The 18,590-nt window shown below is 35.1% G+C and overlaps 2 protein-coding genes across 4 annotated transcripts; one reads left to right on the top strand and one right to left on the bottom strand.

Moving 5' to 3' along the window:
* The first annotated feature begins 235 nt into the window (after positions 1-235).
* On the top strand, positions 236-5,968 carry LOC107764332 (F-box/FBD/LRR-repeat protein At1g13570-like). Its single transcript, XM_016582888.2, has 4 exons — positions 236-352; positions 4,364-5,211; positions 5,288-5,446; positions 5,533-5,968. The coding sequence occupies exons 2-4, from the start codon at positions 4,375-4,377 to the stop codon at positions 5,833-5,835; spliced, it is 1,299 nt and encodes a 432-aa protein (XP_016438374.1). The 5' UTR covers positions 236-352; positions 4,364-4,374; the 3' UTR covers positions 5,836-5,968.
* Positions 5,969-6,046: 78 nt separating this feature from the next.
* LOC107764333 (uncharacterized) lies at positions 6,047-13,810 on the bottom strand. Of its 3 annotated transcripts, XR_012702193.1 has the most exons (3): positions 13,596-13,810; positions 6,741-13,389; positions 6,047-6,636 (listed from the first exon to the last, which is right to left on the bottom strand). XR_012702193.1 is itself a non-coding variant. In XM_075237066.1 (2 exons), exon 2 carries the CDS (start codon positions 10,024-10,026, stop codon positions 7,426-7,428), a length of 2,601 nt encoding a protein of 866 aa, XP_075093167.1. In that variant the 5' UTR covers positions 10,027-13,389; positions 13,596-13,810; the 3' UTR covers positions 6,047-7,425. The 3 variants fall into 3 exon arrangements, 2 of the variants coding, with proteins under 2 accessions (XP_075093167.1, XP_075093168.1); XM_075237066.1 differs by having other exon boundaries at positions 6,047-13,389; XM_075237067.1 differs by having other exon boundaries at positions 6,047-13,408.
* Positions 13,811-18,590: the final 4,780 nt, after the last annotated feature.

Consider the following 18,590-nt stretch of genomic DNA (forward strand, 5'->3'; position numbering starts at 1 on the left):
TTGTTTGTCCAAAGTAAGTGTTTAAGAGATATATTCTTGTTAAGAAAAAGTATCTATCTAATTATTTGTTAAGCCGAAATGTTTGACTGACAGTTGGTGCCAACTTTGAGCGTCTATCTATATATTTTTGCCAATTTAAAATATTAATTATTAATTTTTATGAGACTACTAGTTATGGAGTAGTGATATTTATTAAGGAGATTTTCTTCCCAAATATTATATAAACTTACTTATAAATACCTTAACCTGAAAAGAAAGTTTTTGCATTCTAGGTATGCCCGCCTCACTCTTTCTCCCTAATCCCTATTTAGCACCCGCTCCTCCTGAATCCCCTCTCACTCGCCGTTGTGAGGTTAGTTCCTTTCTTTTATTTCTTGTTTGTTTTCATTTTCGATAAGGATGTTACAGTGGCGATATTTTCTTCTCTCAACTCCGAGTCTTAAATAATTTAATTAATCCAAGAGTTTACTACTTCGAAAATTGATTTCTTGCATGGATTAGTTGATTTCTTTGATTAGGATTACAAGTTAAGAAATATTCATATATATCGTGAAACTTCTCTATAATAATTTTATTTGTTCCGATTATATTTTTGACTTTTATAGTGATTGGCTGATACACATCCATAATAATATTTGATGTTTAAATATTATTTGACCGGTATAGACAAAGATTTTCCGAAAAAAAATCAATTTCTTTAACGTTATAAAAGATAAAAAAAATTATTTAAATTAAAAATTACTATAAAATTTTAAATAGAAATATATGTGGAGATCTTTCAAGGGTATGAAATCTTTAATGATAGATTATGTATTCATGTAATATTCTTTATCATAAGTAGTGCGTTAAAATTTTAAAATATTTGGTCAAATCTCTAATTTATTATTGGTAATTTTAGTGATTTTATTTCTATGATGATGACTATTTTATTACCCTAAAGAAATAGTTGTTATAGAGGAGTAGTTTTACAAAGAGTGTACTCTTATAAATATAGTTCCTGCTGTTATAGGTAAAAAAAGAAAATTTGTTAAATAGAGCTAAAATTTTATTGGAAAAATATGTTCTGAATAAAAAATTAATTTTTATGATAAAATGTTATTATATAAGGTGACTGGTATACATAAAACTAAAAAAATGTTGATATTGACATTAACTCTCAAAAGAGAAGTACTATACAACTCTCACAGTCTCTTATCGAGGAATTCTGTTTCTTCATACTCATCATTTGAATTTTAGCAGCTAATAAGAACTTTTCAAAGGTATATATCACAACACAACACATTGCACTCACATAGCCATATTTTTAGTTTACACCCGCATAGCCAATATTCTTTTGCAAATGCACTCTTATATATTACTAGTCTTAGAGTCATGTTACCCTATCTCAATAAATATAATATTTTAAAGAATTACATAAATTTTATATTATTATGGTTTCAGTTATAAAATAAAAGGTAAAATTAAAAAAGTTATTATTCAGTAAATAGAGGATTTCCTAATATTTTATCTATCAATCAGAAAAGCGAAGCGAGTTCCATTACGTATTGATTGGTGAGTTAATCAATATCAAATAAAAAAAATCAATATCAAATATGAAAGGGAAATCGTTAAATTACTCAATTAGATAATAATTGAATAATTGAATTCTTTTTTCGAGTTGATTCAAATTATTCAAACGTTTTATTACTTATTTATTTTTGTTTGGCGTACAAAAAAGCTTTTTGAAAATAATAATTGTTGATCCTATTTAGCTAACTCAAAAAAAGAAAGAAACTCTATCCCGTATAAGTTCTTAATCATCTCATTCAATTGATAGAAGCGCCTTCTTTTTGCTCACGAGCAAAATGTAATTTGTTCTGGTTCTTTAATATATAAGAAATACCATAAGAATTATTTTCAACATATTAAGAAAATAAATTATTGTCACAAAAAGTAAATTCAACCGCAACATTTTAATTAATCTACTCCTTTTGTTTTTAACTTTCCACGTATGAAATTATATGAATAAATTTATTCAAGAGTATTATAGGATTTTGCAGTTGATGCTTATTACTATATTATAATTTTGCATTAAATTTTATTCATTCCACCACAAATGCTATTCCTGTAAAAAATCTAATTTTTGTATCAAAAAGTCTTTTCAACTGAAAAAGAAGGGTTTACTTATATGATGGATTTGGAAAGAAATTGAATAGGATTTATTTTTCATTTTGTTAATTCAAAAATTAAATATCTATTCTTATTAACAGAAATGATTTAATTTTGTTGATTGAATAATATTAACTCATTGCAAGTTTTAAATATTTGGTTATAGTTATAATTTTATTTAGAATTATATTTTTCAAGCTTAAAAAATCAATCTAATATTTAAGTTTGGATATTTGTATTTGCAAAGTTATTCGTACTTTTTAACTATTGCCAACAACCCAACACCTCTCTCTCGTATGTTTTTATAGTTACTTGTTGAAATTATTGAAGTGTAGTTTTCAAATATTATAGTTTGAGATAAATTATACAAACTAATATTAATAATTAATCACTTTCTCATATTTATTTGAAAAGTCTTGTTCATGTCTACAATGGTTTCCATCATTTAACTTTGTGGTATTTAAAGAAAAAACTTTGTGGCATTTATGTTTTTCCTCCTCGTAATAGCATGAGTAACATTAAGTTGGTTTATATAAGGAAAAGCACATAAATTAGTAACATTAATTTTTTAATGCACGTACCACTAATCCTTCCCAATGGTTTGTTATTGATAGTTTTTCATTTCCTCTTTTTTTTTTTTAATAATTTATTTTTTAATTGATTTTAAAGTCCTAAATATTAGGATTTCTTACTTAGTTCAAATAAGGAATAATTTAAAGTACAAAATTTAGTTGATCTAAAATTTTTAAATATTAGGAAACAATTTTAAATGTCGATTTTGTCCAATATGAACTCTATTTTAAAGGGTTAAAAAGGCAAACGATATTTCGCTAAGGGCCTTTGTGCTTTTAATATAGTATAGATATAGATTATACAATAATCATATACGTTTATAGGCAATTTATCTCCCTTGTATAAAAGTGTATAATAGTGTATAAAAATATATCAAACTTGTATGAATTGTATAGCAATGTATAAACATTGCTAGCCATGTGATTGTTATGTAATTATCTTTTAACTTGTCCCTATCTTTCTTGAAAATTAGATAGTTCGAGGGGAAGTGTGAAAACACTATAGATCCTCCTAATTTGGGAGGGGTTTTAAAATTAAAAAAAAAAAAAAGAGAGAGAGAGAGAGAGAGGGGGGAGAGGGATAAACCCATTATTAGAGTATAACCGCCCTTAGGGGCAAATGTAGATTCTTACTTATGGGTTTATCCAAACCCAATATTTTTGATACATGCCCCTTTTACGTATTAAAATTTACTAAATAAGTGTAAATAATTGATTTTATTTTCGGCAAATTAAGTGAATTCTATTATAATTCAAATATTGGATAGTGTCTTTCTGTCAAGTTATAAAACAAAGAATGGAATCGATTGGTCGAAAGACAGCTGTTGACTATTGTTAAACCAAAAAAAGAAAAGAGTATCAACAATTATAGATATATCAAACTTACATATAACTTGGACAATTGTGTTTTAATATCCTAACAAGAATCTTTTGTAGGTGTTTCATTAATCTATAAGTGGTCTGATTTTTCTCTTCCCTCTTCGATGTCTCCCTTTTTTATTCATCCACTTTTGTCTCTTTATGTAATAACCAAATATAAAAATGAGCTATTGTCTATCCATAGAACACCGTCCTCTTAAGGCTGCCTTTTCAACCAGAGCAACAAACATACATCCTGCCATAAACTGTGTAATGGCATTGACATTTGATTTTTGGTATGTTATATATATTTAGCTTATGTGTGAAAAACTTTATTACTAACTCTTTTTTAGACAAACACCACCAAATAAAATGAAACAAAGGTAATAGTTTTTATTGAGACCAAATAATAAGCATTAAGAAAAAAATGAAAATAATATGCATTCGCTTGAGTGTGTTTCTTTAAGGGTGAATGTTGTGAAGTTATTCTTTTGATATTTTATACTCACTTTTATATTCTCTTTTGAACGGCGGATTGTTCATCTCCGCCTATGAATGTTAATCTAGTAGAGTGAACAACACCAATCTTTGTACTTCCTTTGGCATGATTTTTCATTGTCTAATTTACCATCGTTGTGGTATTCTTTTGTCAGCACAATATCCCAAGGTTTAATTAAATACTAACACTTTGAAGTCTGTGATCAATAAAGTTGAATATGTGTAACATGTGTGAAGCATTTTCTATGCAAATTACTTCACTTATTTTTGTTGGTTCAAATGGTCAGGACTTACAATCATGATGACAAATAGCTATAAAAGACCTCAAAATGGAAGGGACAAACTTGATAGACTTACAGATCTTCCTATTAATGTCATACACCAAATTCAAGAGTACATGACTATTGAGGATGCCGCAAGAATGAGTGTCTTGTCCAGTAAGTGGAGACATGTTTGGGCTTCAAATCCAAAGCTAAGAATTTCTACGGACTTCTACAGAAAGGAAAAGCAATCAAGCACAACAGACATCATTAATAGAATTCTATTGCACCACTATGGACCCATTAAGACATTTCTCCTTGATCTTTCAATAATAAATCCTTCTAACCACTCAGTTATTGATCTATGGATGCTACATTTGTCAAGAAATGGTCTTGTGGATCTCACCCTCATGAATCCAAGAAATCTGAATGCTCCTTATAAGTTGCCTTCCTATGTGTATGGTATGGAACTTGAACAATTGAGTCTGTCAAGTTGCATTTTCAGGCCGCCATGCAGTTTTGGAGGTTTCCACAAGCTCAAAAGCCTTGAATTTGTTGGAGTCACATTTGAATTAGACGTTGCAACTTCTTTCCTCTCTGTTCCAAATCTTCTAGATTTGATGTTTATGCAGTGTAGTGGTCTTCATCACTTGAATATATATGCCCCAGAACTTTTAAGTTTAAAATTTTCCCATTGTGGCATTGACACAATTAAATGGATTTCTTTCAAGGATTGTCGGAAGGTAAAATTTTTTGCAGTTATACCACAACAAGAAGTTTCACAAAACAGACAACATGAAGCAATGGAATTGGTAAAACTTCTCAGCAGCTTGCCTGAAATTGGAGCACTTATTTTGGACGGATGCTCCCTCAAGGTAAGATGGCAATTGATACCTTTGCATAGCTCAAAATGACTATTAATGTTCTTATTTTGGTTTTTTTGTTGTCTAGTTTTTAGCTTATGGTAATTTAGAAAGGAGGCTGTCAACTATGCTCAATTACTTGGTCAATCTCGAATTTTATGATTTTGATTTTAATGATGAAGATCAAATTTGTTCCCTTCTATGCATCCTTAGAAGTTCTCCCAATTTGAAGTTGCTTAACCTTCTGGTGAGTTGTTGAATTCATGAGTTATTACTCCGTTTCCCAGTATAGAAATTGCAAATCTTACTATTCTTTCTTTATACTATTTATAGTTGAGTCGGATCAAGAAAGGTTCCAGGGAAGTAGATGTAAATCTGTTGAAAGTACAAGGCTGCAGGATTGATGAACTCAATAAACTTCAAGCTCTGAAAATACATAGATTCCATGGTTCAAGAGTGGAATTGCTATTTGTAAGGTTAGTGCTGGCGTCTGCGCCTATTCTCAAGAAGATGATCATTAACGTAGATGAAGAAGTTAGTGAAAGGCACGCAACTAAGATTTCTAAGATCATTGGCGTTTGCACCTATTCTCAACCAGCTCTTACACAAGTAATATGCCAGAGGCATCAATGCTGAAGCAACTTCATTTCTTTTATAAATAAGGAGTCAAAACAATTCATTTATTTTGTAGTCTTTATTTTTATACATTTCTCAACTTCATTTACTTTGTAGTCTTTATTTTTATAACAGTTTAAGATTTTATTTAATATTTTCTTATCTTTCCTTCTTTTATTATTTTCACTAGATGCACCATGGCCCGTGCTAGCACGGGCCCAACAATTTGAAATAAACAGTATAATACCAACAATTTATATAGGCTCTGGTTCATTAGTACATTTATTTTTCATTTTTATATAGACAAGAATCATCTGCATTATCTATTTCTTAAACTACATTGTTATCTAGTACATAAGAAGGCACTTGGGAATAGGTATTGCAAGAGTATGTGATTCTTGATAAAAGTAGTTCTGGAAGGCCTTATTTTCTCTTCCATTTCTCAAAACAGACCTTGAGCAATCACTTCCATTTCACCATGGAAGGCTTTACCTTCCTCACTGAATGAAAATTTCTCTGGATTAACCTTTCTTGTTCAGAAGACAGAAGTGAATGCCATAGTACATTAATACGACAACAACAAACTTTAAAATGTTAACTCCAGTGAAAATATAACATGATAGGGTGAAGTAATAACAGTAAAGCACAGACGTACACGATGACACTCGTTTTTAAATATTAAGACGAACAAAGATGTGCACTATGCATATTTTCAACCATATGCAGAGTTATTCCAATCATGCTAGCTAATCATTCCCCTCGCAGTGCTCTGTTTCTATAGTTCAATAGTTCTTTTAAGAGTCTCAATCTCTTACCTCCATGCTGCATCGTCAAAAATTATCTTCCATAAATACCTTCTTAAGCATACATATAATCTATCTGGAAAAAAATTTGCTCACAAAGTTGTGCATGCAGTATAGTCTTACCATCACCTAGGAGTGCATCTTGCTGACAGTCTACTAAACCTATTATATGCCAACATCATAATAATTACCATTATATTGAGCAAAAAACTGAAAGTTAATTTTAATTATTTATAAAAAACAATTAGAGTAATTCTTAACATATACAACTAAAACTAAAATTCCTATATCCATATTTACATTATCATATGTTTTTAGTGTGTTGCATTTTTGGAAATATCGTCGTTTACATAGATTCAACATATGTGCCTTCAAGCAACCGGGTTTATTGTGACAAGACTGAAATGGATATACAACAACAACAACAACAACAACAACCCAGTGTAATCCCACAAGTGGGGTCTGGGGAGGGTAATATGTACGCAGACCTTACCTCTACCCCGAGGGGCAGAGAGGCTGTTTCCAGGAGACCCTCGGCTCAAAGAGGCAACAAGAGACACTATATTAGTACTATCAATAGACTCATAATAAAACAACATAAAGTACCATAAAATCCATAACATAACATAAATACCATAAAAACAAAGTAACAACAATATAAGAGATATAGGAAATACGAGAAAGATGTAAGGTATTAATACACAGGAGATAAAGCCCATCATCAGTAGTTGATCAATAGCATCCTAAGACTACTTCCTAACTGGCTAGTCTCACTCTAGTGCGCTGTAACAAAGACATCACAATTTCCCTAACCTACCACCTTAATGCTCGATCTCCACAATTCCCTGTTTAGGGCCGTGTCCTCAGTAACCCTAAGTCGCGTCATATCCTGCCTGATCACCTCTCCCCAATACTTCTTAGGTCTCCCCCTACCTCTCCTCGTACCCACCACTGCCAGTCGTTCACACCTTCTCACCGGTGCATCAGTGTTCCTCCTCTGAATGTGCCCGAACCATCTGAGTCTTGCTTCCCGCATCTTGTCCTCCATGGGGGCCACACCCACCTTCTCTCGAATATCTTCATTTCTAATCTTATCCTTCCTTGTATGCCCGCACATCCACCTCAACATCCTCATCTCTGCAACTTTCATCCTCTGGATGTGTGAGATCTTCACCGGCCAACACTCGGTCCCATACAACATAGCAGGCCTAACCACTGCCCTATAAAATTTACCTTTCAGTAACAGTGGCACTTTCTTGTCACACAGGACTCCCGTCGCTAACCTCCATTTCATCCACCCCACCCCTATACGGTGTGTGACATCCTCGTCGATCTCCCCGGACCCCTGAATAAACGACCCCAGGTACTTGAAACTACCCCTCTTAGGGATGACTTGAGAATCAAGCCTCACTTCCACTCCCGCTTCCGTCGGCTCTGCCCCAAATTTGCACTCAAGGTATTCCGTCTTCGTCCTGCTCAACCTGAAACCTTTGGACTCAAGGGTGTGTCTCCAAACCTCTAACCTCTCGCTGACGCCGCGTCGTGTCTCGTCGATTAGAACTATGTCATCAGCAAATAGCATGCACCATGGCACCTCCCCCTGAATATGATGTGTTATAGCATCCATCACCAGGGCAAATAGGAAAGGGCTGAACGCAGACCCTTGATGCAATCCTGTAATAATCGGAAAATAATCTGAATCGCCTCCTGCTGTCCTAACCCGAGTCTTAGCTCCATCATACATGTCCTTAATCGCCCTAATGTAGGCAATCGGGACCCCTTTAGCCTCTAAGCATCTCCATAAGACCTCCCTAGGAACCTTGTCGTACGCTTTCTCTAGATCGATAAACACCATGTGGAGATCCTTCTTCTTATCCCTGTATTGTTCCATCGTCCTCCTAATAAGGTGGATAGCTTCTGTGGTAGATCGCCCCGGCATGAACCCGAACTGGTTGTCTGAAATAGACACCGTCCTTCGCACTCTCATTTCTACCACTCTCTCCCAGACTTTCATGGTATGACTTAGTAATTTAATACCCCTATAGTTGTTACAGATCTGGATATCGCCTTTGTTCTTATACAACGGGACCATAGTACTCCACCTCCACTCTTCGGGCATCCTATTAGTCTTGGATATCACATTAAGCAACTTAATAAGCCATTCCACGCCTGCTCTACCCACACACCTCCAAAGCTCAACCGGAATTTCATCTGGTCCGGTAGCTCTGCCCCTTCTCATCTTACGCATTGCCTCCATGACCTCATCGACCTCAATGTCCCGATAATCACTTAGTTCATGGGGGCTGTCGGCGTTCCTCAATTCACCTAGTACAATATCCTGATCCCCTTCCTCATTTAGAAGCTTATGAAAGTAGGTCTGCCATCTCCTCTTTATCTGGTCATCCCCCAACAAAACTTTGCCGTCCTCATCTTTTATGCACCTCACTTGGTCCAAATCCCGAGCCGTCCTCTCTCTCACCTTAGCGAGTCGGAGTAACTTCTTCTCCCCGCCTTTGTTCCCTAGTTCCTCATACAAACGAGCAAAAGCTGCCGTCTTTGCCTCCGTCACTGCCATCTTTGCCTCCTTCCTAGCTACCTTATATCTTGCAATGTTCGCTCTCTTCTCCTCCTCTCCAGTGCTCCCCACTAACCGCAGGTAAGCCACCTTCTTCGCTTCCACTTTACCTTGTACAACTGCATTCCACCACCAGTCTCCTTTGTGACCACAAGTGCGGCCTGAAGATACCCCTAACACCTCTCTTGCCGCCTTCCTTATATAGTCCGCCGTCGTCGACCACATAGTGTTTGCGTCCCCACTACTTCTCCAAGCTCCCATTGCCGACAACCTTCCTTCCAACTCCTGGGCTTTAACCTTAGTCAAGGCGCCCCACCTAATCCTCGGGCAGCCTCGTACTGACCTCTGTTTCCTTCTTATCATAATACTAACGTCCATCACCAAGAGCCTATGTTGCGTTGCAAGGGTCTCACCTGGGATAACTTTGCAATCCTCGCACAACCTTCTGTCGCATCTCCTTAGGAGGAGATAGTCAATTTGAGTCTTCGCCACCGAACTTTGGTAAGTAACCAAATGCTCCTCTCGCTTCGGAAAACTCGAGTTTGCAATCACTAGATCGAATGCCTTGGCAAAATCCAGCAGTGATATGCCCCCTCCGTTTCGTTCCCCGAAACCAAAGCCGCCATGCACCTCAGTATAACCACCTGCCGACGACCCAATATGACCATTGAAATCCCCTCCTATGAATAACCTCTCGGAAGGCGGAATACTACGAACAATGTCATCTAACCCTTCCCAAAAACGCCTTTTAATCTCCTCATCACAACCTACTTGCGGTGCGTACGCGCTAACGACGTTTAAAGGACACTCACCCACCACCAATTTAATAGTCATTAGTCTATCATTCACACGCCTGACCTCTACCACCGACTCCCTAAGATGGCTATCTACTAGGATACCCACTCCATTCTTACCCCTCACGACTCCGGAGTACCACAACTTATACCCATCCGCGTTTCTCGCCCTCGATCCGACCCACCTAGTCTCCTGGACACACGCTATATTAATCTTCCTCTTCTGAAGGATCTTCGCCAACTCTATAGACTTACTCGTTAGCGAACCTATGTTCCATGACCCGATTCTCAACCTATAGGCTCCCTTGCCCACTCTACCTCCCCTACCTCCCGACCCACCCCCTGACCCCGAGCCCACTCTTTGCCCCTCCCTCTGCCCCACCTGAGGACATGCCTTTAATCTATCATCCCAGACTGCCGCCACTACACCTACGACAACTCTACAAAAGACTCGCTAGTGCACCACGGACAACGAATCAAACTAGAAGGAAAGAAGTGACTACCTGTACACCTATTGAATGATTCAACTATTGTGAACTAAAGTAACATCAATTTAGCTAACACCAAAAGGAAAACAGTAGAACGGGAGGTACCAATTCCCGAGAACTAAACCTGTGTTGATTTGCAGCCCTCGATATACTTGCAAGCTCACGCAATGCTTCCCACCGCCCTTTGCTGATGCTCGTCCAGGTTGCTCTCCTTTGCTAGTGCTCGTGTGCCCAACTTGTCTCCAACCACTTTGAGAATTTCCCTGAAAACACAGAAAATACCACGACCCAAAGACCAACAAGGGCTATCACCGCTACCACTGGTGTAGCACCGAAAGTAACTAGCAGCCGAAATTAACTGAAGAAAAACAACAAGCAAGCTTCTGAAATAGGTGAGGAGATTCGGCTATTTCAGAAGTTCTCATATAAAAAATCGGATAGGAGTGGAATTGACCAAATGCTCAGTTCTGAAACTTATGCAATATTAAAAGAAGACGGTTTATGCAAACTTATGGTTTGAACTTAATTAACAAACAAAAATTCCAAAAAAAAAACCCAAAATCAGTAATGAACGAGTACCCAAGTAATAAAACCTTCAAAATGAGCAAGAAAACTCGATCCTACTAAACATCCCAGAAAGCTACACGATCTCGATGTGGAAAAACAACTTACACACCCCTAATTTTTGGAATTAAAAAGCAATTGCAGCATCAGATTCTACTCAAATTATGAATATATAAAGCACAAAAGCAGAATAAAATGGAAATGGGTGTTACCCGGGGGGTTAATACCTGCTAGCGGTTCGTGGGTGGAGAAGAAAATTCGGGGGGTCTAAGAAAAGCAGTGAATTCGGGGATCTAAGAAAAGCGCCGATTTCAATTTGAGCTACTGTAACGAAAACGAAAATAAACCAAAATCAAGGAAAACGAAAAAGCTTTTAATGTTTGTTTTGCTGAAAAAGAATGTTTTGTTTTGCCGGAAAGTTCCTGGAAAGTTTCGAAGGAATTTGCTGTATTTTTTAGTGTGCACGGCGTATTTTAGCACTGTAATGCTAACTCAAACCATAAACTACAAATAACAGATAACAGACTGAGAGGGTAAATATTGGCCGTTGGATCAAAGAAAGGGGAAATGTTTTTGAAAAATGGAGAAATGGGTTTTGTAGTTAATTAACTGTTTAACTAAAATGAATCAAATTTATTGAGATTGTAATGAATCAAAAGGCGAAAAGATTGATTTTTAAAAGAAAAAAGCAAACTTTTTTTCTTCTTTTTGAGAGGAAAAAAGGTGGAAAGGAGAAAGGTGACTGAAGTTCTCTGGCAGTAAACAGCGGCGAAAGGCGGTGATTTTAGAGAGAGAAAGAGAAGAAGGAGAAAATAGAGAGAGAAAGTGCGTTTTTTTTTTTGGGTCAAACATAGATTTGGTTTGAAAAACGACATTTGTTAATCACACTACAGAGCCTACATCATAACGCTGACAGTTCAAACATTCCAAGCCAATTAGCCAAGCTATAATTACTACCTAAGAATTGTTTATTCATTTTATAATTACTGCATCAATCACTATACCAACAAATTATCTGCCACCATTTCAACTACATCACCTAAAGTCATATTCAAGCAAAAGATCTAAAACCCAGAGAATAAATTATCAACTCCACCACATCTGCTGATATTGGTACTAAACAACTAAGAAATTTGCAATCAATGACAGAATTATATAACATCATACAAGCTAAGCATGAAACCTCGTCTATCACCTTTGGTAGGTCTTTTTGTAGCATTTTAAAATGCTTGTTCAGTGGTTTTCAGTTCAAAAGGCATTGGGCATCAGAATAAGGTTAATAATTAAGCTACATCTTAGTGTACTGATTCATATACTTTTTATTACAGTGAAATCTCATATATTGATATAAACATTTTTAAGGTAAAGAGATTGCAAATAGCGTACGGGGAGATCTTAGCAATAAATGACATTCATACTTGTTCAGTGGCAATCCCCTGATTCATTATCTTAGCTGAACCAAATTAATTGATATACTGAAAATGTGAAGCATATTCACCTGTGGCAGTGAGTGTGTTATCTTCTAACAAAGCTAGTTTACAATAATATGATTCGAGCCTACGAACGAAGAGACCGAGCACTACCGACCTTTAGGAATTATCTATGTCTAGTTTTCCAATTTTCATAACCGTAAATAAATTATCAAGACAAAGAAACTTTGATGCGGAGCAGAAGAACTCTCAAGATTCACCATACTTGTTTGCTTTTGGGCCCATCAAATTTACAGCAAATTGAAAACCTTTTCTTGTCCTACGATCAGTCTTTGTTTCTTTAACCTATTACAGATTTGATATCAGAAATGCATACTTCACTTGACTTATGATATCATGTGAATGATGAGTTATCCAAAGTGAAATCTTTTCAACTTTTAACAGTTAGTATTCACTATAGTCCTCAAAGTGGAATCTTTTTAACTTCTAACAGTTAGTATTCAATATAGCTCTCATAAAATATTTCTTATACTATAACTTCGATCTCAAGAACAGTAAATATAAACTACAAGAGTTATATGAATGTTATAAAATTGCTCTTAATATACAACTCATTACTTGCAACTTGTCAGCGATAGTAAAGACTGTTGTTTCTTTCACCTTTATATTAATTAAAGTAGTTATTTGGAATCTCATGCTGCCAAACCAAAAAAAAAAAGAGCCCAAATAAGCTCTTCATAATCACCAACAAAATTCTAAAAATTAAAAAAAAAATAAGGAGACAAGAATACAAAAAATAGCCCTCAAGAAAAGTCAGAGAAATGTTGTCACAGAGACAGTGAAGAGATACCTTAGAGGGTATTAGAGTTGAGGGCTTATTTTCTGGAGTCATAATTACTGGAGCATCAACTGTACAGTCACCTGTAAGAGCAGCACACATCTAATGTAGAAACATAGCATATTCAGGAACTCAAAAGGAAAACCCCCAATTTCCAAATAAAATTCTAATATAATCCCCAAACCCGATTTTGAGAAAACCCATTAAAATTCCCATCATAAATTGCTTATAAGAATCTATGAACAACTATAATGCAAGGAAAAAGACTGAAATTTAAGGAGAAAACTACCTCTTTTACCATTGATATTTAACAGTTTGATTGCTTTTCAAACTTTAGAAAGGTCCTCAACCACCAGAGAAAAATCATGAAGTCGCTATTCTAGGGGTTTGTCGACGCCTACAAACGGCAATTCAATTTTGTTGCAAGAAAGATCTTTACACTTTATGAGAAGAAGACCAGGGAGAGTGAGAGCAACTAAGAAAAGTGGAAACAAGGCAATAGAAAATAATGCTTCGGGAATTATGTTGAGCATGCAGTAAAGGACTGAGCGAAAAGACAATTTTGCCCTTGGTCGACCAACTTCTCATTTCTATATATATACTAGTGGGAATGGCCCGTGCTGGACCCGGGCCCAAACTTGATAAAATAGCAGCTTATATTAATTTATAACGAAAATAAATTACTTTCTATAGAGAACAATCTTCTAAATAGTACTAGTGGGAATGGCCCGTGCTGAACCCGGGCCCAAACTTGATAAAATAGCAGCTTATATTAATTTATAACGAAAATAAATTACTTTCTATAGAGAACAATTGCAGTTTGATCAATTATGTATTGAGATATGTGAGTTGATTTGTTAAACATTATGATCTGTAGGACGAGGTGCGTCATTATACTTTGGATAACAATAAATTTCTTTCGATTCAGTCTTAGAAAGTTGGATATGTAGCAGAGTGAAGAAAAGAAATTCAAGCCAAAAAAGAAGATCATATTTATTGTCAGTCTTTCAACCCACTATTTACATCTGTTACAACACCAATATGTTTTACCGGCTAACAGAAATATAAATGTACATGCCAGTAAGTTACACAAAGTGAACTGTGGTGTCCATGTTTTCTACAATATTGGAAACAAAACGACGTCAGTAACGGCAAGTGGCAATATTTTCTGATAGCTAAAAAAGGTAGGGGTTGTTCTTTGTATTACCTGTCAAGCAAAAACTGGCGATTTTCAAACACGTATTTACATAGTTGGATAAGACGTATATACAGGCATTTTACATAGTTATAACACCCTGCGAACAAAGCAGACGTAAGATCTATAATGATGCCTTTTTTCGTCAACAAAAAATTCCTATCAGTAAACCATAATTTATATTGAAAAATTTGTTGCATAATCTTAGTCAATAAAAGTGCAAGGTAAAAAGTATAAATCAATCCAAGCACAAGAATGTCTTAGAATACCTGTACAGATAAAGTACTACTTCTTTATAAGTATTTTGAAAACAAAAGGATGTCAATAATGGCAGCTGACAAAGTAATTTGGTAGATAAAAAAAGTAGTAGGCTGTTGTTTGTCGTACCTATCACAGACAAACTGGCGAGTTTGCAACACGTATGTACATACAAAGAAGAGAGTGAATGTAAGAGCAGCCGAAAAATATATAAGTTTTGGAACCTCATGCTAGGTTTTTTTTATTGAAGTACATCAGTAGTTTATATTGAAAAGCATATTGTATAACAGGAGAAAATTCAGAACCTAACTGAAACATAGAGATTCTATAGAATAACATTATAACCAAGTCTTTGTTAGGCATAAAGAATGCAACAACTCTATATTAACAGAAGGACTTAGAGAAGGCTTTTTCACGCATAAACAATGGAATTGAAACTTGATGAAAGATAGTGTGCTCAAAATTTATCCAACAACGATTTGTGAACATTAGTAAGATGCTAAGTAATGGTAAGGACGATTTCTTTGATAAAATCTTAACTCATTTCCCCCCATTTTTACCCTCTTCTCACAACGAAAAGGAAAAAGAAAAAAATGAAGCCAATAAGGGGAGTGGTATAGTCAAACACTATAGTTGAGGAATGACATAAACCTGATACTCTATGATGTGAACAAATGAAAATTTACTGATCAACATTTGAAGTTTTTTTGAGTTATTTGTTCTTTAGTCAAAGAATCCAGTAGAGGACTCAACGTTGAAAGACGGGAATTGCAAAAGGCGAATTACCAAAAACACTCAAATGTTAATTAATAAGGTGAAACTCTTTTCAACACTTAATTCCTGAATTTCTAAATAGAAAGATAAAAAATTTACCGGCAACCGCAGAACTCCCAAATGATCGCAGAACTCCCAAATGATTTTCTGAAGAAGCTTCTTCGGACAGCATTGCCCTTATCTTAATATTGGCAGCTTCTAATGTGGGAACTCATGCGTCAATTATATTTATTTCTATGACTTGTGGTGTACTTTACTGCATGACATTGTTCTTGCCTTTATAAATTCCTTTTTATGCTTTTTGTTTTTACTGATACATCCTCTATCTCATTTTTTTACTTAATCATTTAGTAGTAAATTTTGAAGGAGAAAATGTATATAATGGAGAAACAGTTGGAGGAATTGAGGAAAAGGTTCGTTATATGGAAGGTGCAAATGGGTTGGAAAGTGAAGCAAGTTTTGAGAGAACTATAGGAGATTTAGGTGGCCATCAAGAAGAAGATTAATTATTGTGAACTGTTAGCTTTAGATGTGTAGAAGCATCAATGAATATAGAGCTGGTTATACTCGAACAGAAAGATAAAAGCATAATGAAATATTTTTGTAACTGGAAAATATTTTCTTAGTTACTGATGCCTACAATGGTGCAGTTGACTAATTATGTTACTAAATAATAGTTTATATTGTGCCCTTTTTCTCTTCTTTAGCTTGGTACAAAGGTGGCAATCTATATTTATAATAATGGTACCTATTCAACAACATTGTATGTGTGTGTTAACTGAACTAGATGCACATGGATTTCTATGTTCTCTTTGTTATTACAAAATGCATGATTTTGGATGTTTGTGTAGCTAAAGTCTGAATTAATTTCCCCTCAAGCCATATATGATGAAGTTGGATACTAACCGAAAAATAAAAAGAGAAAACCTGAGCTAAAGTAACTCAACCTTCGAAGGTACCAAGACCAGATGAAACTTCAAAGGTTTCTTCCAATTTTGATGTTGTCATTGTTACATCTATTTTTATTTGAGTTCTGTGTGACTTATTTATTCTTCATGTTAAAAAGAGTAATAAAAAAGTAGAGACAAAGTTTATTAACCTTCATTTTTTCTTGGGGGGGGGGTGTCTCCAGCTCAGTTTGTTGCCTTTTGGTAGAAGAGCCAACTTCTGTAGTTAACTCGTTCTCCAGCTCTTCTCTGGGTGTAACTTCTTCCATAGTCGACTGACTGCTTTCTCCAGCTTTCTAACTCTTTCTTCAGCTCTTTCCTTGTTGCAACATTTTCTAATTTAGTGTTACTGCTTTCTCCAATTTCTTCAGAGGCTACTGGTGCGGGCAACTGAAACAAATCTTCCTTGACAAAGTAGGACACAATGAACAACCGCATATCAGAAGTTCTAGAAAATGCTTTCCTCGGTTGTATCTTGAAGAGTTTATGAGGAAGACACTGTCGAACATGTTCAAGAGGTAATGGTTGTTTCTGCAAGAGAGAAAAAGATGAATTTAACATATCAAGATAGTGTTCAAAAGTGATATACTCTGAGTTAAAATTGATGTTTGTAGCCTATAAAGTACTTGGAATGCAGAGAAAATTAAAAAACATCTAACTTTTTCGGTCATTTAAAGGATTTGCATCATCTAGCTCCAGACAGGAAAATTATTTTAAGCTTTTAAATTTAAGTCAATGTATTTAATATGGGAAGTTCAAATAGAATGGCAGGTACCTGGAATCCCCTATCCCACACCCAACTACTTCAAAGTCCAAGGATGTGTGGATACTAAATTGCACCTGTTAATGGAATAGGCATTGATAGCATTAAAAATAAGATCAAAACAGAATGAACAAAATCTAAATGCAAGAATTGACAAGTAAAAAGTAAAGGAAGGCAATTAAAGTTCTTGTTTGTTTGGTGCATCCTAGAACTGGATTATTACAGTTTAAGAGCTTAGAAATGGGTTAGATTTGTGTGCCATCTTGGAATGGAGCGTTGCACGGGTTAGGCTTTGGCTTCTCTGGATTGGACCTGGTGTTGGGCCGGTTAGGCTTGGTCCAGGTTATGTTTCGGCCACCACAGTGAAAATGAAAGCTCTAAAATGATATTATTTGTGAAAAAGCCCAGTTGGAACCTATCAAGGTTTTGTATTTTACATGCTCTTCAAAATTAGGCCACCAACAGAACAAGTTAGGACCTGTTTGACAAGAATCAGTATTGCTTTTCAGTTAAGTGGGTTTGTCAAAATGACACCGGGGTAGAACATGTGTAACTAATGGCCTTCCAACTATGCTTATTTTCAATATACCTAAAGGCATACATTAACGAGGACAGAACAGAAAGAATTAATAGTACACTTATTTTCACAGTGTCATAATTTTAACAATGTTTCTATTGTTACCATCCACAACATACCTTTACCGAGATTATTTCACAGATATCTGCGGCGGTCATATCAAGAAATTTCACCGAGATTATTAGTTCGCCTAATAATATTGCAACCGCTGATCCACTATCATCTGTCATTACAACCTCAAAGCGGGCCCTAATATGCAAGTAATGTACGTTATTTGATTTTCCAATCCGATTTCACTCTTTTCTTTTTCCCTTTCATTTTCTTTCAATTCCTAAAAACCAAAATTCCTAAATTAAATTGTAAAACCAAGATTATTTTAAAAAGATATTAATTAACCCTTAACAATAATTAACACACAAGCTCAAACAAAAATAAAATCACACAATTAAACAATAAAAATGACAAAGCTACCAAAATTCATATTTTTTGTGATTTTCATTCTTTAAAATAGGACATGGTTTAATTAACTCAAAAATGCACAATTAAATCCTAAATATGCATGCAACATGTATTTTGGTATTTTTCAATTAATTAAAACAAGATAAACATTCATAGACAAAAATAACTATCCAAAAGGTCACGCAAAATTCTCAAAACTGTACCCAAAGGCAATTTGTTTTATTTTTCGATTTCTTTTGGAGTAGTTTTCGTGAAGCAAAATCACGTGCTCACAGATTATACCACATTCGTCCTGATTGCTTTAGACCATA

This window comes from Nicotiana tabacum, chromosome 18 (genome assembly GCF_000715075.1).
Source record: "Nicotiana tabacum cultivar K326 chromosome 18, ASM71507v2, whole genome shotgun sequence".
Classification (NCBI taxonomy): domain Eukaryota; kingdom Viridiplantae; phylum Streptophyta; class Magnoliopsida; order Solanales; family Solanaceae; genus Nicotiana; species Nicotiana tabacum.